This window comes from Rhinatrema bivittatum, chromosome 11 (genome assembly GCF_901001135.1).
Source record: "Rhinatrema bivittatum chromosome 11, aRhiBiv1.1, whole genome shotgun sequence".
Taxonomy (NCBI): Eukaryota; Metazoa; Chordata; class Amphibia; order Gymnophiona; family Rhinatrematidae; genus Rhinatrema; species Rhinatrema bivittatum.
Window position 1 is genome coordinate 2870149 of NC_042625.1, and position 24516 is coordinate 2894664.

General features: G+C 42.4%; 1 protein-coding gene across 9 annotated transcripts in view; it reads left to right on the plus strand.

Moving 5' to 3' along the window:
• Positions 1-24516, plus strand: part of MTMR3 (myotubularin related protein 3) — a 334346-nt gene that overhangs the window by 277717 nt on the left and 32113 nt on the right. For all 9 annotated transcript variants that reach the window (XM_029619464.1, XM_029619465.1, XM_029619469.1 and 6 more), the window contains 2 exons: positions 20683-20853; positions 20982-21127. In XM_029619464.1, the coding sequence (XP_029475324.1) occupies positions 20683-20853; positions 20982-21127 (317 nt within the window). The remainder of the gene's footprint in view (positions 1-20682; positions 20854-20981; positions 21128-24516) is intronic.

The window sequence follows — 24516 nt, forward strand, 5'->3', positions numbered from 1 at the left end:
CGGTGAACCTAGAAGATGTGGTAGGCCTGATTGACAAACTGAAGAGTAGTAAATCACCTGGACCGGATGGTATACACCCCAGAGTTCTGAAGGAACTAAAAAATGAAATTTCAGACCTATTAGTAAAAATTTGTAACTTATCATTAAAATCATCCATTGTACCTGAAGACTGGAGGATAGCAAATGTAACCCCAATATTTAAAAAGGGCTCCAGGGGCGATCCGGGAAACTACAGACCGGTTAGCCTGACTTCAGTGCTAGGAAAAATAGTGGAAAGTGTTCTAAACATCAAAATCACAGAACATATAGAAAGACATGGTTTAATGGAACAAAGTCAGCATGGCTTTACCCAGGGCAAGTCTTGCCTCACAAATCTGCTTCACTTTTTTGAAGGAGTTAATAAACATGTGGATAAAGGTGAACCGGTAGATATAGTATACTTGGATTTTCAGAAGGCGTTTGACAAAGTTCCTCATGAGAGGCTTCTAGGAAAAGTAAAAAGTCATGGGATAGGTGGCGATGTCCTTTCGTGGATTGCAAACTGGCTAAAAGACAGGAAACAGACAGTAGGATTAAATGGGCAATTTTCTCAGTGGAAGGGAGTGGACAGTGGAGTGCCTCAGGGATCTGTATTGGGACCCTTACTGTTCAATATATTTATAAATGATCTGGAAAGAAATACGAGTGAGATAATCAAATTTGCAGATGACACAAAATTGTGCAGAGTAGTTAAATCACAAGCAGATTGTGATAAATTGCAGGAAGACCTTGTGAGACTGGAAAATTGGGCATCCAAATGGCAGATGAAATTTAATGTGGATAAGTGCAAGGTGATGCATATAGGGAAAAATAACCCATGCTATAATTACACGATGTTGGGTTCCATATTAGGTGCTACAACCCAAGAAAGAGATCTAGGTGTCATAGTGGATAACACATTGAAATCGTCTGTTCAGTGTGCTGCGGCAGTCAAAAAAGCAAACAGAATGTTGGGAATTATTAGAAAAGGAATGATGAATAAAACGGAAAATGTCATAATGCCTCTGTATCGCTCCATGGTGAGACCGCACCTTGAATACTGTGTACAATTCTGGTCGCCGCATCTCAAAAAAGATATAATTGCGATGGAGAAGGTACAGAGAAGGGCTACCAAAATGATAAGGGGAATGGAACAACTCCCCTATGAGGAAAGACTAAAGAGGTTAGGACTTTTCAGCTTGGAGAAGAGACGACTGAGGGGGGATATGATAGAGGTGTTTAAAATCATGAGAGGTCTAGAACGGGTAGATGTGAATCGGTTATTTACTCTTTCGGATAGTAGAAGGACTAGGGGACACTCCATGAAGTTAGCATGGGGCACATTTAAAACTAATCGGAGAAAGTTCTTTTTTACTCAACGCACAATTAAACTCTGGAATTTGTTGCCAGAGAATGTGGTTCGTGCAGTTAGTATAGCTGTGTTTAAAAAAGGATTGGATAAGTTCTTGGAGGAGAAGTCCATTACCTGCTATTAAGTTCACTTAGAGAATAGCCACTGCCATTAGCAATGGTTACATGGAATAGACTTAGTTTTTGGGTACTTGCCAGGTTCTTATGGCCTGGATTGGCCACTGTTGGAAACAGGATGCTGGGCTTGATGGACCCTTGGTCTGACCCAGTATGGCATTTTCTTATGTTCTTATGTTCTTATGTTCAGGGAGGATGACTCATTGCCAATGTCAGGAAATTTATTTACAGAGAGGGTGGTGACTTCCTGGAATGCCCTTCCGGAAGAGGTGGTGAAGACAAAAACAATCAAGGAATTCAAAGGGGCATGGGATAAACACTGTGGATCCCTAAAGAATAGAGGATAGAAATATAGAAAAGAGTGCATGGGGTAACTTACTGGTGTGACAGTTGCTACCCTTAACAATTAAGCCTTGATACTGTTAATGCAATTCCATCATTGCTCTCTGTTTCAGTGGCAGTGAGAAAAGGGAAATTGGATTCAGACAGCAAACAACAAGGGCTCTGACTTTTACGGTTTGGGGAACAAATAATCATGGGGGTAACTTGCTAATGTGGCTTTTACTACCCTTAATCACTAAACCTAATACTTTTGATACAACTCCAATATTGCTCTCTGCTTTCTCGGCAACGGTTAAGGGAAATTGGATTCAAATAGTATCCGAGAGCCCTGACTTACGGTCTGGTAAACTGATAAGCATGGGGGTAACCTGCACAGTGCAGCAGATACTGGCATAAGCTTGCTGGGCAGATTGGGTGGATCATTTGGCCCTTTCTGCCTTCATTTCAATGTTTCTTACTAAGAGCTAGAAAGCTCTCCACTTCATTGGCCTATGTGCGAGTTTGGCGAGTGTTTGAGGTCTGCTGTGAGGATCAAGGTACTTTTTCTTGCTTGGTCAAAATTCCACTGATTTTGGAATTTTTGCAGGATGGCTTGAATAAGGGTTTGGCTCTTAATTCCTTAAAGTTACAAGTAGTGTCTCTCACCTGTTTCAGAGGTCAGGTGAATGGTGGATCCCTGTCTGCTCATCCTGATGTGGCCCATGTCCTGAAAGGAGTGAAGCATCTTCACCCTCCTTTGCAGTTTCCAGTGCCCATATGGAGCCTTAATTTGGTATTGGATTTCTTAGCGGGCCCTACATTTAGACCGATGTGTAACCTGAACTTGTATTTATTGACCTTGAAAACAGTGTTTCTTGTGGCAATTTGTTCTGCGCATAGGGTTTCCAAACTGCAGGCCTTGTCTTGCCGGGAACCGTTCCTCCTGGAGACTCCAGGGGCTGTGTACTGTTCCTTCTTTTCTACTGAAGGTTGTCACTGACTTTCACTTGAACCAGCCCATCTCCCTACCCTGTCTGGACAAAGAGAAAAATGTTGAGGAGTGTCATCTGTTGCAACCCTTGGATGTCAAGAGACATATTGTCTGGTATCTGGAGGTTACTAAGCCTTTACAGAAGGCAGATCTCCTGTTTGTTCTTCACAGCGGTACTAGGCAGGGAGAGTTGGCCTCTCGGGCTACCATATCTCACTGGATTAAGGAGGCAGTCACAGCTGCATACGTTGATGCTGGGGAAACCGTTACCTACTCAGGTCAGGGCTCATTCCACAAGAGCTCAAGCAGTGTCATGGGTGGAAGTGAAATTATCTCCCGTTGACATTTGTTGAGCTGCGACATGGTCCTCATTACACACTTTTTCCAGGTATTATCGTCTGGATGTGCAAGCCTGGGAGGACGTAGCTTTTTCACGTGTGGTTTTGACTGGACTGTGGGCAGTCTCCCACCCTATTCGGGAGGTGCTTGGGTACATCCCACTTGCTCTGGATTCATCTGACTGGATGCTAATAAATGAGAAATTACTACTTATCTGATAATTTCCTTTTCTTTAGGACAGTCAAATGAATCCAGCTTCCCTCCCTTGGCTGCCAAATGGTTGTATTATGGTCCTCCATGGCTACGTATTATCGAGATTACTGTTAAGTGTTTGTCTAGTACCTAGACTAGTGTTATTACACCTTTGTCTTTATTAACATTTGTTAATCACCTAAATACTAGACGATGTCCAAAAAAGAACATACATAAAATTCCAAACAAAAATGTACAAACATCATACCAACCTGTTTCAAGTTATTAAAAAAGTACATAGGACACACTGTGGACAACTAATAGAATGCCTGCCTAAATAACCATGTTTTTAGAGACTGCTTGAAGGTCTTTAAGCTGTCTTCCAGTTATAGTGTTTCAGGGAATGTGTTCCAGAGAGCCGGAGCTTCGATCGAGAACGCACAGTCTCTCTTACAGTTGAGCCTGGCATGTGCAGGCGAGGCTACATCTAGCAGGCCCGTCTGGGAGGAGCAAAGTTGATGAGTATGGCAATACAGTCGCAGCAAGGCATTACATCATGGAGTAACAACAGAGGAAATTAATTTGAAAGTAACTACTGCAACCTTGTACTTGATACACTCAGAAATGGAAAGCCAATACAGGTCAATGAAAACCAGAGTGATATGCTCATGTCTTTTGAAGATGCGCCACAGCAGTTAGAAGCAATTGGAGAGCTTTTTAAATTTAGGGCCAGTACATTCTTGTCTGAGTTCAGTGTTGCCTGTTTGCTGAGTATTGAAATAGTTATCTGTTTAATCAAGTTTTGCTAGTCAATCTATAGTTGCTTTTGAAGAGAATACTGGCAGGCTGATGTCACTGCAGGGGTATATATACTGTGAGTTTGCTCCGCCTCCATCTGCTGGAGAGATGAATAACCTACTTGTTCTGGATTCATCTGACTGTCCTAAAGAAAAATAAATTATCAGGTAAGTAGCAATTTCTCAGTTTATAAATATGTGATAGCAGTATGGGATCTATTTACGATTCGGGCTCTTTCCAGAGACTTTAACTTGAATTGGCTACTGTTGGAAACAGGATACAGGGCTTGGTAGACCCTTGGGCTGACCTTGTATGGCAGGTTCATGCCCATTTACACTTATGTAATATAGAGATATACAGAAGAGTTAGATTGGGATTTAGATGGACATTCATAAGAATACAGTAAATACCCACTGCAGATAGCTGCTTTTAATTTTCCAGATATTGAGCCATCATATCTGCAGAAACAAAAGTACAGAGTTGCTGGGCTCTTTTCAGGCAAATGGTAACGGGGAGTACTTACAAATGGGGAAAGTTTTCTAATAGCCAAGTAAGTGATCACCTGAACTTCAATGATCATCGGACAGAGTGGTTTAATGTATGAGATCAGGAGGTCACACAAGTTTAACATCTTGGACTTTGAGTACCAATTTTTTAAGATAGGCTCTGTTAATGTAAAAGGGCTTAATACTCCATTTAAAAGGCGAATATTCTTTAGAGAACTAGCTCATCAAAAATTAGATATTTTTATGCAAGAAACTCACTTAAAGGTACAACATGAAGCCCTAATGGCATCTCGAGCTTACCCTAATCAATATTTTGCTCCATGTTATGTTATGATTTGATATGTTATGACCCGTTTTACTGTTAATTGCCACCACTGTTCTTTGTATCGCCCTGAGCGAATGTTGTAGTTACATTGTAAACCGATGTGATATGTATATTTTACAGGAACTTCGGTATAGAAAAGCTAAAAATAAATAAATAAATAAATAAGATAGAGTACCTTCAGGAGAAACAGGTAAAATGGTGAAGTAGAACAGTGGGCTTAACTGAAAGGAGCCATAAGAGCAAGAAATCCTTGTAAGGAAAGTAAATAAAATAAGAAGAAAAAGACTAGCATGGTTTTCAAGAGGTAGGTGAAAAGTGAAGGGAAAAGAGATTACCATGTGAAAGGTAAAGAGATTTCAGAAAGAGGACAACAGAAGAATGTTTGGAATAACTGAGGGAAGCAGAAACAGTAGTCTGGATGCAAAGACACAAATCAAGGAAGGAATAGCTAATACAATAAAGGTGATGACTTATTTCAAATATATCAGTTAAAGGAGGGGAATAAAGAGGTGGGATTATAAAACTGAGAGATGAAGAGGAGTAATACTTGGGAAGGGGTGACAAAAAAAAATAAGCATTGTTCAGTGGAGGAGCAGCATGCTGCAAACCAGAAAAGCCAAGGTTCAAATCATGCTGCCATTCCTTGTGATCTTGAGTAAATCTCTTCATCCTCCATTGCCTCATGTACAAACTTAGGACCTCATTTACTAAGCATTTTTCCTATAAATACAAAATGAGAGAAAAGCCTTAGTAAATCATGCCCTTAGATTGTAAGCTCTCTGGGGATAGGGAATTACCTACAGTAATGTAATCCACTCTGAAATGCTTGAAAGGTGGAATATACACCAAAATATTCACCATAGAAGGAATTGAAAAAGAACTTTAGAGATATAGATGATAGGTAGACACCCCTTCCATTAACAGAAGAGAGGGTTCACAAAACTGAAAGTAGACAAGGCAGTGAATCAACTGGCATATATATCAGAACATTAAAGGAGCTCAGAGGTTCTGCAGCTCTCACTGACAGTTCTGTTGGAGAAAGGAATGGTTCCAGAGGACTCTAGAAGAGCAGATGTTATAAAAGTGGAAATGGGTGAGGGGGGGGTCACGTGATGTGATTGAGCCTGGTAAGACGTGTTTTCCCTAGCTCCAGGCGCCACACAGCCACCACATACCATTTCAATGTCTGAATCAACCCCCTGACAAGAGAAAGGGACATTATCTATATTAACACATTTATTTATTTATTTATTAAAGGCTTTTATATACCGACTTTCTTGATACAAATCAAATCAACTCGGTTTACATCGAACTAGGCAGTAACTATAACCAACTATAATCAACAAGAGACAATGTCTATAACATGTCTCTTGTTGATATAACATGTCACATGTCGATAACCACTTACATGAACAAAACGCCGCCATCTATGCTGCTTCGGGGAGGTAAGAAGGAAAACGAAAAACTCCGGGCCCCTGACGACAAGATGGCAGCGACACCTGTGGCAAAAGAGCAAGCAGCTGAACAGGCTCCTTCTGAACATATGCTGTTTGAAATTAAAGAAATCATTCGATCAGCCCTAGATGAGAAGCTAGCAGGAATTGCTACACAACTGGCTGAGGTGAAATCAGCATTGGAGGAAGTCGGACCCTGCATAGAGCAGGTGGAAGGGTGGGTGTCTGTGCTGGAGGATGACTCCCTTCAAGCCATGAGGAAAATGGTGGCACTTGAAAAAAATATAGAGGACCAAGCATCGAAATTAGAGGACCTCGAGAACAGATCCTGGCGATCGAATTTACGATTCCTCGGCTTTCCAGAAACAATTGAGGACCATAAACTGGGCGAGAATTATTATAAACTTGGCTTCCTGAAGCGTTGAACCTTTCTGAGCTTCGCAATCAACTGCATATTGAGCGAGCACACATCTCGATGCGAAAAGACCCACGGACACAAGACCACGTATTGTCATCACAAAGCTTCTCAGCTTCGCCTACAAGGCCAAAATCACTCAAACAAGCAAGCAAGAAAATTCCCTGATCTGGAGTTTCAAAACCATCGGATTATGCAAGAACGGCCGCACTAAGGAAAACGTTTTCCCCGGTCTGCTCCAATTTATTTAAGAGACAGATAAAATTTGTGCTCACCTATCCCGCAAAACTGCAGATATGGCATGACGGACAAACTAAAACCTTTGAATTGCCGGGGGATATGCAAGCCTTCCTAGATACACTGCCGGCAGAAGGATCCTGATCTGCCGCACAAGTTTTTTCAGACCTGTGTTTTGTTGAGAACTAGGAGAGAGGGTGGATTCGATCACCTTTTCATGAGAGATGAGGACAGGACAGAGCCTTGCAATTCTTTGGACCTGACACACTCCGGGAGCACACCGGTGTGATTTTCACCCCAAACAGGCCTTCTCGTTCCTGGTACCTGGCTCCTGGAGGAGAATCCCTCGCATGGAAGTTATTTCTCTCATAGACCCTGAGTCGGGTCTATGAGAGAAATAACTTTCTGGAGGACCTGGGACACAGAACCACAGTGACATTTAAATATCCGAGTTGGGCTTTAACAGGGTTTGCATAATATCTCTATTTTCAGTATACTTTTGGAACAGTATTATTACTGTTTGGAGTGTCCATAACACCCAGGGCTGCCATGGACTAATGGTAGAAATCTGTACATGCTGGGAGAAGCCACGCAGCCTACTCTATAGAGGCGATGCCCGGGTTAAGTGAGGCCTCCACCTGTTTTCTATCTCACCAAACATCTTAGGCAGAAATGTCTACCCCTATAAAATGGCTACTTACTGAGGGTGAGGGAGAGTACGGGACAATTGAATCTGTACACCATTCTTTACTGGTGGGGAGTGGCGCCTGACCACAGCATTCACACGACTCCATTTCCCTGTATATGCATTACGGTTGGGGGGGGGGGGGAGGGGGGGTGCATGTTCTATGGTTTTGCATATTCTATATGTTACTTGCATGATACTCTGCTTATGTATATCCCTAGATTGTTGGGCTATCAGCGGGACGGTTCCCCAACTGTATGGCACTACACGATGGATTATAATGCAGACTGGGGTCCTATTTATGGTTTTGTCTCAGCTAAACCAGTGGAGTCGGTTGGGGGCCCCACTGTCCTACCGAGACATAGCACCTGAATTTACGCAACTGCTTTCCACTTCAGAGTATAGATAAAATACAGCTCTTCTTTTGGAATGTTAACGGGTTGGGAACCCCCATAAAAAGGAAAAACAGAGAAGTGGGGCCTCAGTAACCTGTCTCCAGGAAACCCACCTCTCGGCAGCGGAAAGTGCTAAGTTGCGTAGTGACTGGGTGGATACCTGCCACTACTCGCCGGCCAAGAATAAGAAGGGAGGGGTGATCATCCTAATCCATAAAAAGTTAAATTTTAAAATACTTCAAGTATCTCCTGAACAAGAGGGCCAATATATTTTCATTAAGGGATTATTAAACAAACGAGAAGTGTCTATCTGCAATATTTCTGCCCCTCAACGAAAACTTTCACACTTTTTTTCTCTCAGATTTCTAACTTTTTAATATCCAACTCCCAAGGGGATTTATTTCTGATGGGAGATTTTAATTGGGCGGTGGATCCCTCTATTGACGAATGCCTGCCCAAAGAAAGGGGGACCACTCTTAAGCAGAAGGGTTCAGTTTTCCTCAGCCAACAGTTAGGATTGATTGATTGTGTGGAGGGTCCTATATCCGGGTGAGAAAGACTTTACCCATGTCTCTAGAGCCCATGCCTCTTTATAGATTTCCAGTGTTTTCTGTTTTGTACACCCCCTGTTTAATGTAAACCAGCATGATGGGATTTTTATCTCGAATGCCGGTATAGAAAAACACTAAATAAATAAATAAATAGAATCGACTACATTTTGGTCTCCCAGCACACTTTCCCAAATATTTCCCATGCTGAAATTGGACAATAAATAATCTCTGACCACTCCCTCATCTGGGTTGAGCTGAGCCATAATGACTCTAGAGGCAGCTCTCCTAATACCTGGAGATTCACAAGCTTCCTGAGCTCTGTCCCTGAATTTCAAACTTTTTTGAAAAGCAAATGGGAAGAATTTATGTTTCATAATCAGCAACATGCCTCCAATCCTCAATTATTATGGGAGACTGGAAAAGCTGTGATGAGAGGCAAAATTATTCCCTTTGTAAGTAGAAGTAAAAAAAGTCTCAATAAAACCATACTCCATTTAGAATCCACTTTATGTAAGGCCAAGGATCAGCTCATTTGCTTCCCCACCCAAGAAAACATACAGAAACACACACTTTGGTGCTAGAAGGTCTCAACGCATACCTTCATCGTAGGGCCCAGCATACCCTGCAAGTAGCTGAACACAATTTTTTCAGATACAGAAACAAGATGGGGAAATTCCTCACAAATGCGGTACAAGTAGCGCAGGGGAAAACTATTATTGACTGCATGAAGTTATCCTCTGGTGAACTCGTATCTTCCAAGGAAGAAATTTGTGAGGCCTTTAAACAGTTGTATGAGTCCCTATTGACAGATGATGAAATGGGTGGTTCGCAGGAAGAAGAAGAGGTTTTTTAAAGACCTGACATTACCAACACTGTCCGAGGACCAACTGTCCTTTCTGAACCACCCTTTGCAGACATTTGAAATTCTTAAAGTAATTTCCGAGATTAAGCCCGGAAAATCTCCGGGACCAGATGGGTTCTCGTACAATTACTATAAAATACTTAAATTCTTTGTCACCGCCCCTATGACATATTTTTTTTCATGAGTGCCCAAACCCTTGGCTCCTTTTCATTAAGTTTCAATACAGCCCATATCACTATCTTGGCTAAATCTGGTAAAGACCTTCAAAATCCGGCATCGTACCGACCCATATATTTGCTAAATTGTGATTGTAAAATCTTAGCTAAAACCCTGGCAAACAGACATAGAAACATAGAAATGACGGCAGAAGAAGACCAAACGGCCCATCCAGTCTGCCCAGCAAGCTTCACATTTTTTTCTCATACTTATCTGTTTCTCTTAGCTCTTTGGTTCTATTTCCCTTCCACCCCCACCATTAATGTAGAGAGCAGTGATGGAGCCGCAACCAAGTGAAATATCAAGCTTGATTAGTTATGGGTAGTAGGGGAAGTAACCGCCGCAATAAGCAAGCTACACCCATGCTTATTTGTTTTACCCAGACTGTGTTATTCAGCCCTTATTGGTTGTTTTTCTTCTCCCCTGCCGTTGAAGCAGGGAGCTATGCTGGATATGCGTGTAGTATCAGTTTTTCTTCTCCCCTGCCGTTGAAGCAGAGAGCTATGCTGGATATGCATGAAGTATCAGTTTTTCTTCTCCCCTGCTCTATTTTGGACAGTCTCATCTCTTATCTGCAGAAAGGCTTTGTTAAGGGGCGGGCAGCAAGCTCACACATTATAACGCTCCTCTCAGCTATGCAGACCTGTCAAAAACACCAAATTCCAGTGATAGCCATTGGATTCGACTCAGAAAAAGGTTTTGACAGGGTCTCTTGGTTGTATTTATTCTCGGTTCTGCGAAGATTGGTTTTCAGGGAAATATCTTATCTTATATCGCCCTACTCTACCAAAATCCACATTTCCATATCATAGCAAATGGTTGCAAATCAAACCTGGTAATAATAAAGCGAGGGGTCAGGCAGGGGTGTCCCCTTTCCCCCTTTATTATATATTTTGTCAGTAGACCCCCTAATAAGGGAAATATTACTTTCTAAGACAATCGTTGGATTTTCCCAAGAGCCCCATCCTTTTAAAGTTGTGGGCTTCGCGGACGACATCTTAATCTTTCTGACATGCCCCTTTATATCCCTTCCCCTATTGCTGGACCTCCAACAGGCTTTTGGCACCTTTGTGGGCTTAAAAATAAATTGGAAAAGTCAGAAGCGCTAGATGTATATGGCACCATACAACAACATTGGCCAGGACCATTTCTGTTAAAATGGGTATCTGGAGCCATGAAATATTTTATTTATTGATTTATTTATTTATTTATTTAAGAGTTTTTTTTATACCATCATTAAGTTATTTACAGAAAGACAGAAAACAGAGAGTAGGATTAAATGGGCAATTTTCTCAGTGGAAGGGAGTGGACAGTGGAGTGCCTCAGGGATCTGTATTGGGACCCTTACTGTTCAATATATTTGTAAATGATCTGGAAAGAAATACGACGAGTGAGATAATCAAATTTGCAGATAACACAAAATTGTTCAGAGTAGTTAAATCACAAGCAGATTGTGATAAATTGCAGGAAGACCTTGTGAGACTGGAAAATTGGGCATCCAAATGGCAGATGAAATTTAATGTGGATAAGTGCAAGGTGATGCATATAGGGAAAAATAACCCGTGCTATAATTACACAATGTTGGGTTCCATATTAGGTGCTACAACCCAAGAAAGAGATCTAGGTGTCATAGTGGATAACACACTGAAATCGTCGGTGCAGTGTGCTGCGGCAGTCAAAAAAGCAAACAGAATGTTGGGAATTAATAGAAAAGGAATGGTGAATAAAACGGAAAATGTCATAATGCCTCTGTATCGCTCCATGGTGAGACCGCACCTTGAATACTGTGTACAATTCTGGTCGCCGCATCTCAAAAAAGATATAATTGCGATGGAGAAGGTACAGAGAAGGGCAACCAAAATGATAAGGGGAATGGAACAACTCCCCTATGAAGAAAGACTAAAGAGGTTAGGACTTTTCAGCTTGGAGAAGAGACAACTGAGGGGGGATATGATAGAGGTGTTTAAAATCATGAGAGGTCTAGAACGGGTAGATGTGAATCAGTTATTTACTCTTTCGAATAGTAGAAAGACTAGGGGGCACTCCATGAAGTTAGCATGGGGCACATTTAAAACTAATCGGAGAAAGTTCTTTTTTACGCAACGCACAATTAAACTCTGGAATTTGTTGCCAGCGAATGTGGTTAGTGCAGTTAGTATAGCTGTGTTTAAAAAAGGATTGGATAAGTTCTTGGAGGAGAAGTCCATTACCTGCTATTAAGTTCACTTAGAGAATAGCCACTGCCATTAGCAATGGTTACATGGAATCTACTTAGTTTTTGGGTACTTGCCAGGTTCTTATGGCCTGGATTGGCCACTGTTGGAAACAGGATGCTGGGCTTGATGGACCCTTGGTCTGACCCAGTATGGCATTTTCTTATGTTCTTATGTTCTATACAGAACAGCAGTTACCACCATTAAAAAAAAACTTGCTGGTAGAGTGGATGGACCATTTGGTCTTTTTCTGCCATCATTACTATGTTACTATTATTGTGGCAGTGAGAAGAAGGTCATATCTACATATTCTGATGCATCCATCTCATCAAAAGTATCTCAGGTATGCCATGATGGAAGAACATTACTAATTTTGGTCACTTACCTTCAGTTTGGCTATGACCCCGCAAACAAGGTATAATGGTACATCCTTACTTGACTGATTGCTTAAGTCAGATAGAGGCCCAAGAAGCTACAGACAGAGTGATTCAATTGTTGCAAGATCTGGGATGGGTGATACATTTTCCACGGAGCATATTCAAGCCATCTCAATTCACAGAATATTTGTGGATATGCTTTGATACTTGTTTTATCAATACAAACTGATTCATCTTATTAAATGGTTGAATTATTCAAGCACATATTTTATGATCCATCATATAGAGTTGCCAAGAGTACTCATTTAGAGTCTATAGAGTCTTCAATAAGACTGCGTCTTTGTTATAATCATTGGTTACACAGTCTCTTATTTTCTGAATTAATTTTTTGAATGCAAATAAAATGCAAATATCAATGAATAAGCACTTAGCTTATTCATTGATATTGCTTATCTTCATAAGAGATCATGGCCCAACACTATACTAGTATTTTGTTTACCTGCTCCAGGGACACACAATAGTAAAGGCAGTAAATAATACATAATACTCAGTGTGTCTCATTGCCTGTCATCGTCTCTATCCGGCACCAACCTGTGCACGGACTAAGGTGCTGACAGGCAATGAGACACAGAGAGTCTGAGTAAGAGCTCTGGTTTGTAACTTATAGTATCTTTTGGTTCACAGTTTATGGTTCCTTCATGAAAGCCTTTCATGTCCTATGCTCATCTATAGACTGCTGTTAGTGAGAATGTGGATTTACGTTTTAAGTTGCAGTTAGCAATTACGGGTGAATGTATTTATTGTGTGCCCCTGAAGCAGGTAAACGAAATACTGGCATAGTATTGAGCAATGATCTCTTATGAAGACAAGCAATATTAATGAATAAGCTAAGTGCTTTTTATTTGCATTCAGAAAATGAGACTATGTGACTAATGATTATAACAGATGCAGACTTGTTTTATATCCGATATGACCATATGATGGTCATATCGGATATAAAAAAGTGTGCTTGAATTTTTAATTCAACAAGGTGAATCAGTATGTATTGGTTGTATCTTTATTTCACTTGATCAGGTTCTGTCAATACTAGTATTGTTGATACTTGTTTTGCCAAAGTCTTTCTAGGGTGCAGACAGGGCCAATGCTAGCATTTTTTGCTGCCCTATGCGAACAATAACTGTGAGGCTCCCTCCTTGTTTTTCTATTTTTTTTAATTTAAAAACAAAATACCCCACCCCAATTAAACATGTAGAACACACTCACCCTTACCAAATACAGAATAAAGAGACTATAAAGTATAAACAGAAACTGAACAGCTTCCCTATGAGGAAAGACTAAAGAGGTTAGGACTTTTCAGCTTGGAGAAGATACGGCTGAGGGGGATATGATAAGAGGTGTTTAAAATCATGAGAGGTCTAGAACAGCTAGATCAGGTAGAATCAGTTATTTACTCTTTCAGATCATGGAGTGCCCCCTAGTCTTTCTACTCAGTTAGCATGTGGCACATTTAAAACTAATCGAAGAAAGTTCTTTTTCACTCAACGTACAATTAAACTCTGGAATTTGTTGCCAGAGGATGTGGTTAGTGCATTTAATGTAGTTGTGTTTAAAAAGGGATTGGATAAGTTCTTGGAGGAGAAGTCCATTACCTGTTATTAATTAAGTTGACTTAGAAAATAGCCACTGTTATTACTAGCAACAGTAACATGGAATAGACTTAGTTTTTGGGTACTTATGGCCCGGATTGGCCACTGTTGGAAACAGGATGCTGGGCTTGATGGACCCTTGGTCTGACCCAGTATGGCATGTTCTTATGAACTGGAGACTGCAACAAGCCAGACTCTGTATGAAGTACAATAGTGGAGAAACAAACAAACATCACCAGCCTGATAAATCATTCATCAAATAGTAAAATCAAGGAATATAAATCAATCATAGTAGTAAAACCATACTTATAAAAATATTTCCAATAAGCTAAGAAATAGAATAACGTCCAATAATTAAGAGCTCATACAAAATTTTAAAAATTGTCCAAACAAAATATTTCGAAATGACAGACCCAATAGTTAAAAGTAATAAGGATGGAAAATTCACTGCTCTTCATACCGGAAAAAGTTTCATTTCCAGTCTTCCTGAGTATGGCGTGGGGCAGCACAAACTTTCTTCACATACACACACTCATCCAGACAGGTTCCCGTACACACAACCACACCAGGCACGTTTCTATTCGTTCCCATTGACCCACACACACACCCCAGTCATGTTCCCATTCACCCCTCCCCCTCCGTCAGGCTCCTATTCATGCACACATATACCCCAGTCAGGGTCCCATTCATACATACACACACACCCCAGTGGAGCTCCCATTTACATCCCTGTCAGGCTGTCATTCATTTACTCACACACATACGCATATACCATTGGGAGCCGTTCTGCTGCTGCTCTTTCTGTGCTGGCCCCTGCGCTAATCAAATCTCATGGGGCTAACACTTCTATACTGATCTCATGCATTGTGAGATCAGCATAGAGTACATGCTAGCTGCACATGTTTTGGACAACGTATGCTGGCACTCGAGAAGGAACAGAAGAATGGGCTGCTGCTTCTTTCTTATGACACCATTGGGATAGGGTACACCAGTGGCCTTGAGCGCCTCTTCCTCTTCTGGACCACTGGTGGGATGGAGTCCACCAATGGCCTTGAGGGCCTCTTTCTCTTCCTGGCCACTGGTGGAATGAGGTCCACCAGCGGCCTTGCTGGCCTCTTCTTCCTGGCCTCTGGTGGGATGGAGTCCACTGGCTGCCTTGCAGGCCTCTTCCTTGTTTTGGCCACTGGTGGAATGGGGTCCACCACAGCCTTACGGACCTCTTCCTCTTTTTGGCCACTGGTGGGATGGATCCACTAGCAGACTCATGGGTCACCTCTTATTCCACTGCCCCCCCCCCCCCCCCCCATCCCCGGGGTGCAGCCCTGTGCAATTGCACATAGTGCACAACCTGTAGCGCTGGGCCTGAATGCAGAATGTGATGAAGTGGAGGCTACCCAGGGTCTGGGATTATTTACAAATGCTAGATTCCATGGTCATGATATTGGATTTAGTTCAGTGGACAAGAACTCGTATGCACGTATGCATCCATTGCAGAGATCTCTCTTCTCACATTTAAGGCACAGTCTCAAGATTTTGAGCTGAGGTTGCATTTAATGCCAAAAGGCAGGATTAGTCTGCATTGGTGGCTCTCTACTCTGAATCTGAACAAGGTAATGCCTTTGGAGTCCTCTGAATGGGTAGTGATAATGGTGGACGCTAGTGTGACTAGATGGTGAACATATTGTCAAGGCATGTCAGCTCAGGGTATCTAGAATTGAACAGAAGCATCGTGGAACATCAGTAAACTAAAGAGCCGTAAGGAATGCATTGCAGAAGTTTTCTCCGCTGATAGAGGGTAAGGCAGTGAGAGTGCTCTCCAACAATATAACAGCAGAAGTGTATATGAATTGTCAGGGAGGCACAAATAGCTGTCTGGTGGCGTAGAGTGGAGATGCTATTCCACTTGGTGGAAATGCATCTTCAAGCACTCACAGCCTCATATAGCAGGAGTGGAAAGTGTTCAGGCAAATTGTCGCCATACCCTGGATCCAGAGGAATGGGAATTAGTGGGTATGACCTTCAAGTGGCTAGTTTCTCATTTAATGAAATCTGGAGTGGGATCTCATGGCCACAAGAGAGAATTCCAGGGCAGCAAAGTTCTTCAGTCGAAGGAGAGAAGCGACATCTAGCGTGTGTGTGGGGGGGGGGGGGAGGAGAGGGATAAATGTGTTGTTGCATCTGTGGTCCGCTCAGAAACTGCTATTCATTTTCCACTCTTGGCCCATGATAAGCTGCATCATTCAAAGGATAGAGGAACACTGGGGACATGTTATTCTGGTGGCTTCAGGTTGGCCCTGGTGTATGTGTTATGCAGATCTCATCAGACTCTGCATGTTCCAGATCTGCAACATCAGGGGCTGGTGGTGTTGGAGGATCTGGCTCCCTTCTGTCTTTTATCCTGGCTATTGAAATAAAGAAAGGTTATTCAACAGAGGTAGTAACCACTTTGTTATAGGTGAGAAAAAAATATAAACTTCCCTTGCATATATTTGGATGTGGAAGGTTTTTGAGATTTGGTATGAGAAGTCTGGTATTGCTCCCTTTGAAGCTTCGATTCCTGGTTTGGCAAGAGGTTTGGCCATAAATTTCTTGAACGTGCAGGTGGCAGCTGTTGCTATAGAAGAAATTGGAAAGGGATGTCTATTGCAGCTCATCTGGATATGTTTTGTTTTCTAAGAGGAGCTATGCATCTTTGGCTGCCCAGGCATCAGGAAGTTCTAGCATGGGACTTTTGGGCCCTTTGTAAGGCTCCATTTGAGCCAATTAAAGATGCTTCTGTCAAGGACTTGACGCTGAAGACAGTTTCTCATGACTATTTGTTCCACCAGACATATTTCTGATTTTCAAGCCTTATCATGTAGAGATCTTTATCTGCAAATTTCAGAAGAGGGAATAAATATTCGAATGGTCTCTTCTTTTTTACCTAAAGTAGTTTCTCCATTCCACTTGAATCAGTTGGTTCATTTCTTAGTGATTCATAGCAGTTCAGCAGGCAAAAACAAGACATTTCATTCCTTGAATGTGTTTGTTTATTTGTGTTTTTTTCTTGACCGACCATCATCAGAGATATCATGCTGGTTTACATGTAACAGGGGTAAAAACAAAGCAGGAAGAGAGCAGTTACAAAAAATAGGATAACAGAGAACTGGGAAGTGCAAGGTCAGGTGCACGTGGGAGCGATAGCTTAAGGCTTGAAATCGGAAAAACAAACTTATGTACATAATATGAGTCCCAACATTAAGATGTGATACGGGAGTCCAAATATCCAATATCTCATACATAGTGTGGACAGGTTAACAGAGCAATAAAATTTCCCAGGAAATTGGAGGGTCTTTACTTTGGTAGTTAAAGGAGTCTTATTCTTTAAGGAGGTCTGATAATTTATATGTTCTGTTTTCCAATCAGAAAGAAGGGAATGCAGCAAAAAGGGATCTGGCTATGCTCCCTCGATCTAAAGGACATGTACAGTCACATCGAGATCTTCCCCAGTCACCGGAAGTAACTGATTTGTGGTGGGGAAAACAGCACTTCCAGTACTGCATTCTGCCGTTTAAGCTAGCATCAGCCCCACATGTCTTCACGAAATGCTTAGCTGTGGTGGCAGTGCACCTTCATAGTTTGGGAGTCCATGTTTTCCCTTATCTGAATGATTAGCTGGACAAGAGCACTTCTTGGACAGGGCCCATGGAGTCCATGCGCTCGACCATCTGGGTTCTGGAATCACTAGGGTACATCATTAACTACCCCAAGTCGCATCTCAGCCCGTCACTGAAATTTGACTTCATTGGAGCCAGGCCTTCCTGATCTGGCAGCGGGCCATCAATCTGATGGCCATCACAGAAGAGATTCAAGCGAGCCAGCAGGTTTCAGCTTGGCATATGTTGAGACTGTCGGATCACATGGCCACATCAGTGCATATTATTCTCTTGGCACGTTTGCACATATGAAAAGCCCAATGGACCCTAAGGTCCCAGTGACAACAAGCCATGTAGTATCTATGGGACTGTATCATCGTCCTCCTGCCTCCTGGACAACTTGTCCTGGTGGCAGGTAAATTCCATTCTGGAACGGGGGGGGGGGGTATCCTTCCAAAGTTCTCAGGTCCAAATTGTACTAACAACAGATGCATCCACCCTGAGCTGGAGGGCTCATATCAATGGGCTCCGCACCCAGGGTCTGTGGTCTATCCAGGAGCTCTGGACGATCAGATATTCTCTATGGGCTTTCAGAGATCTGCTATCCAACAAAATTGTGCTGATACAGACAGACAACCAAGTGGCATTGTGGTATGTCATCAAGCAGGAAGGTACAGGATCATACCTCCTGTGTCAGGAAGTGGTCCAGATATGGTCATGGGCTCTCTCCCACGGAATGGTGCTCAGGGCCATGTATCTGGCAAGTACAGAGAACGCAATTGAAGATGGACTGAATGGTCTCTGGACCAAGGGGTGGCAAATCAGGGGAAGCCCAGAGGATGGTTCTGTTCACTACACCTTGGAACAAGAAGGTTCCTCAATTCTACACTCTGTACAGGACACACAGCAGTCCAGCCTCAGATGCTTTTGCCCACTATTGGGGCACAGGTTTCCTGTTCACTTATCCTCCAGCACCATTGGTGGCAAAGAGTTTGTTGAAGCTTCGTGAGGCAAAGGGACTCCAAAGGGAATCCAGGGAATATCCCAGTCAGGAAACCAATCTGACTGGGATATTCTCTGGATCTTATCACCCAGGATTGGGGCAGGTTGTATTATCCCTACCTCCAGGCCCTATTGCTCTCAGCCTAGATGTTGAAAGGTTAATTCTAGAACAACTTGATCTCTCGAAGGATGCGTCTCGAGTTCTTACAATTCCAGAAAGCCTTCCACTAGAAAGTAGAGATGTGAATCGGAACTGAAATCGGATCCGATTCTGGTTCCGATTCACATCTCTACTAGAAAGTCCTATGCACTGAAGTGGAGGAGGTTTTCCATGTGGATTGAGCAAAAGACCAAAGTATTGTTCTCCTGCTCTCCACAAAATCTGCTTGATTACCTTCTACATCTTTTGGATTCTGGTCTGAAAAGGGTTCACCTGAGTACGATTGGCGGGTAACACCACGGTGTAGAGAGTAAACCTATCTCTGTACAGCCTATAGTTGTATGGTTCATGTGAGGTCTGCTTCAGCTGAAGCCTCCCCTAAGAATTCCTGTATGTCCTGGGACCTCACCATGGTGTTAGTTCAGCTGATGAAAACTCCTTTCTAGCCACTGTGCTCCTGTGACCTGAAGTACCTGACCTGGAAGGTCATATTTTTCGTGGCGGTCACTGCAGCATGCAGGGTCAATGAACTCTAGGCCTTAGTGACTTATCCACCTTACACTGTTTTTTCACAAAAGGGTAGTCTTGTGCATGCACCCTAAAATCCTGCCTAAGGTGGTGTCGGACTTCCATCTTAACCAGTCCATCGTCGTGCCAACATTTTTTTTCCCAGGCCCCATTTACACCAAGGTGAACGAGCCCTGCACAATTTAGATTGCAAAAGACCCTTAGCCTTCTATCTGGAGCAGACAGAATTATTATTTCTCCTCTAAAAAGTACAGAACAGGAACTGACAAGTTGTTTTTGGGAAGGAGGGGGACAGGAAGGTAAAATCAAATGTCTTTGCCATGTATTTGAAGAGAGGCAGAATGTGGGAAAAACAAGTTTCCCTGTGCCTGCATGTTGGTGTGTACTGTTAAGTTTACCAAATTACCAAGCAAAAAGAATGCAATTGCTTCAGAGTATAACAGCCAGATTAATTTATGGTCTTAAGAAATTTGATCATATTGTTCCTATTTTGTCAGAATTACACCAGCTTCTGATTAATTACCATATTAGATTTAAAGTTTTATTTCTTACTTTCCAAGCATTACGTACTGGTCTTCCATTGTATCTTGCTAGACATCTAACTCCTTATACGTCAACATGTTCCCTCCATTCTTCTCAGAAGGATTTACTATCTCTTCCCCTGCCATCTGTGATTCGCCTTAAGTCAGCTAGGGACGACTCCTTTAGTTACCAAGCTCCTTTACTTTGGAATACTTTATCATTTGATATTCTTTCAGAGGAAGCTATGCAAAGTTCAGAAACGCAGTAAAAACTTTGCTTTTCACTCAAGCGTTTGATAACATCTCATAGCAACTTAAGTAGGCACGGTTGATTGGTTGTTAGTCTATGTGTGTTTGTGATTATTTAATTTAAATGTATTTTTTTTTGTAGTTGTATTTTATTGGATTATGTTTGTTCATTTATTTTATTTTAATTACTTATATTTTATTCACATTTTTGTTTTTGTTGTATTTTGATTTTAATTTCCATTTGTTTTTTTATTGTACCCCCACTTAAGTAATATGATTTACAGGCAGTATATAACATTTTAATTGAAAAAATAAATAGGCATGACTCTGTATGCATGTATGACACATGGATGAGGAACTAAAAATAACTGGAAACAATAGAAGAGAGAGGAGGGGAAAGCTTGTAGCAGAGAGAAGAGATATTTGATTAACAGTACAAGAAATAAGTTCCAGAATGTATCACACCCGATTCTGTAAGATGTCTAGTTTACTAAATGCCTTGGGAAATAGTGTGCATATGCATGAATGTATTGCCATTCTTCTTACTGTTCTTCCCAGGTGAAACTGGTGCAGCACACTTACTCCTGCCTTTTTGGAACATTCCTGTGCAACAACGCAAAGGAGCGAGGCGAAAAGCACACTCAGGAACGCACTTGCTCTGTCTGGTCTCTGTTGCGGGCAGCAAACAAAGCCTTCAAAAATCTGCTGTACTCATCCCAGTCTGAAACTGTACGTGCTATTCTATTTTTTCTTGGAAAGATGATTGAAATATACAGCTATGCCTTGTTCACACACAATTTGTAGGCCAGCATTCAGACCTAGCTGAAATTGATTTTCTTTCTAATTTTCCTCCGAAGGTACTGTATCCAGTATGTCATGTGCGTAATCTGATGCTTTGGAGTGCTGTCTACCTACCTTGCTCATCTCCTTCTACACCTGCTGATGAGTCCTGTGTACCTTACCCAGTCCCATGCTCCAGCCCTGAAGAGCAGCCCCTAGGCAGGTAAGCCTCAGGCCTCAAAATCTATGAAGTAAGATCAATGCAGAGTGCGCTGATGTGAGGGGATGGGAGTGGTACTGGATACACTATAAATGGGACTGTTAATGGTTTCAGAAGGCTATCGCTATGTCAGTGCTGGAACATGTAGCATTGCCAGTGCTGTTGTCTGTGTTCTTGTTAAACACTTATGTATATATCACTATTTCCTTATCATCCTGATAGACCAGCCATTGCATCCACACAGCTGACAGACAACACACTTTTTTCATGACCGGGGCTATAGAGGAGCTGTGGCCCTAGCCAACATAAGTAGTTCTGTCTCTGCAATGGCAAACACATGAAAGAGGGTGTAGTTCCCAAAGGCAGGGTGTGCCTTGGCTAGTTGAGTCCTTGTTGCTCCTGGGACAACTACCCCTAGGGATTACTTCTCCCAGTGGGAGCAGTCTCCCAGTCTCTGCTAACACTGGGATAACCCAGGAGCTTGACCAGAGCAGTTTTCCAGGCCCTGCCTGATGTCCTGGAGGTCCCTCCCAGTTGCTTGCAGGACTGCGAAAACTCCAGAGGACAGTGCCTAGCCCAGTATCCCTCAGAGGTCTGGGACATTTGGTGGTCGTGTATTTGTAGAGAGTGGTTCCTGTTTTCTCAGGGGGCTTGCAAGGCTCTCTCCACCCCCTACCTTATTCTCTCAAGGTGAAGGAGCAGCAGAAGTAAGTAGAAGCTGGGTTAGCTACCAGCAGGCAGGGGTCTTGAATGGAGGTGGTAAGTAGTGGCTGAGCCAGTTTATTAGAACATGCCATACTGGGTCAGACCAAGGGTCTGCTGGAGAGAGGGTAGTAGTGGCATGATATTGTTCAGGTGCATGCCCTTCAGTAAATTGATAACTTAATAGGCTGAAATGTGAGAATCTTGATAATAAACTTTACAGGGTTTCAGTACTTGCCTGAGATACGGAAAGAGCAGTTGTTAAACTAACTCTAGCTGCAGGTCAAATGCCCCAGGCATGCTCCCTGACCACACCATCTACTAGCACTGATGGGGTTTGGTTTGGTTTGGTGAAAGCACTTGCTCACTAGTCAGGGGTAAAATGGCCTTAAAGTGATTATATAAGAACATAAGATTTGCCGAACTGGGTCAGACTAAAGGTTCATGAAGCCCAGTTTCCTGTTTCCAACAGTGGTTAGTCCAGATCACGAGTATCTGGCAGGATCCCAATGGATAGATAGATTTTCAAGCTGCTTATCCCAAGAATAAGCAGTGGATTTCTGCAACTCTACCTAAATAATGGTTAATGGACTTTTCCTCCAGTAACCTATCCAAACCTTTCTTCTTCCTTTTTTTTTTTTTTTTTTTTTAACACAACTACACTAATAGCTTTCACTATATCCTCTGGCAACAAATTGCAGAGCTTAATTATGCATTGAGTAAAAAAAATATTTTCTTATGAGTTTTAAATGTATTACCTAGTAACTTCGTTCTTTGTTCCCTGGTCTTTGTACTTTTTGAAAGAGTAAACAGCTGATTAACTTTTACTTGTTTCATTCTACTCAATATTTTATAGACTTCTATCATATCTCTCCTTAGGCGTCTCTTCTTCAAGCTAAAGAGTCCTAACCTCTTTAGCCTTTCTTCTTAGGGGATTTGTTCTGTTCCCTTTATCATTTTGGTCACCATTCTCTGTACCTTTTATAATTCTATTTTTTTTTTTAGATGTGCGTTTTATTCTCCATTCTTTTCCTAGTAATCCCTAGCATAGACCATACAGTGTGCTCCATATGTGGTCTAGTGATGGAGCAAGCAGGGTTAGACCTATATGCTCCTCTTGAATGTTAGCACTGTGGCTATGGAACAGGCAGATTAGCCCTGCATTCCCCTCTTGAATGGTAAATGCTCTGGTTATGAAACAAGAAGTCAGCCTTGCATGCTGCCCTTGAATGATTAATGCTGGGCTATAAAGCAGGCAGGTTCAGCCCTACATGCTCCCCTTGTATGATTAATACAATGACTATGAAGCAAGCAGGGTCAGCCCAGAATGCATCTCTTGAATGTTAATGCTATGGCGCAAGCAGTTTAGCCCTGAATGCTCCTCTTGAAGGTTAAATGCTCCTCTTATGAAGCAAATAGGCAGGCTCCCCTTATAAGGTAATGAGGCAGTGTTGCTCTGGGGACAAATAGTTACTAAGGGTTAATTTTTTTTCCAGCAGGGTACCCTCCCAGGATCTACCCTGGTTGAGTCCCTGAAAGTTAATCCCAGTGTATCCTATGGGATCTACAGAGCATTCAGAGAGTAAGGGGCTAATCTTGGTCTGTGTAGCCTCTAGAGAGCTGTTTTTGGGTTCTCAGGAACCCGGCAGCTTGTTTAAAAAAAAAAAAAAAAAAAAAGATTAAGGCTACAGATATGCTCCTTCTCTCTCTCTCTCTGTGCCTCATCTCCTGTCCCCCACCTCTCTCCCTCTCCTTAGCAAAGCAACAGAAGTAAGTAGAAGCCTTGTCTGTCTGTCTGTCTCGCAGGTGGGGGTTCTTGGGAGAAGGTGAGTAAGGTTGAATTTTTTGTGTAAAAACAAAACAAAAAAAACCATGCTATCTGATATTCTTTTGGGTCTGCTGTGAGGATACCCACAGTTGGGACAGCAATGATTTGGAGTGCTAATCAACTCCACATGATGTATCTGGGACACAACAGTAATAGCTGTAACCTTGCTGTACGTGCACAAAAGGCCAATAATATGCTACCCCTTTGAAAGTTGCCAAATTCAGGCAGTGCAAAGGTAGATCAGTAGTCCCTGCAGTTCAAGAGCTAACCCAGCAGTAAGTATATGACACCAAACATTTTGCTGTGCACAAGTTAATTAGCAGTTCCTGAATATATACAGACCAGTCCAGTCAAGCGGGATTTATTCATTCCTACCAGCAGATGGAGTTAGAGAACAAAACTTTGGGCACTGCTACATAACCGAGAGTGCCACCTGCAGTCCTTCAGTATTTCTCTGCCTCGCCCGTTCCACCACCAGTTGGACTTGATGCTCCAGCTTCTCCTCGAACATTGCCATTGGTAACACCTACTGGGAGGAAGGAGGAGTGGCCAGATCCTCTTCAGAGCCACGAGGCAGATTGGTGACTGGCATCAGAACCAGTGGAGACCGTTGTGGATCCCTGGCACTGATGGAGGACTGGCTGTCCTTGCCGCTGGGTTGTTTTGGGGCCATCACAGCATGTACTGGTGCATCCCCGAACCTAGCACCGTGCACCGACAGGACAAATGCCGAAGCTTCTTCGGCTTCCCTTGATGCTTGGCCCGGTCCTTCTCTGGTGCTGAGGCTGATGACGAGAAACCCAACATCCTCAGCCTGGTGGAGCTCAATGGTGGTCGGTCTCTGGTTGTCCCTATCTGCCAA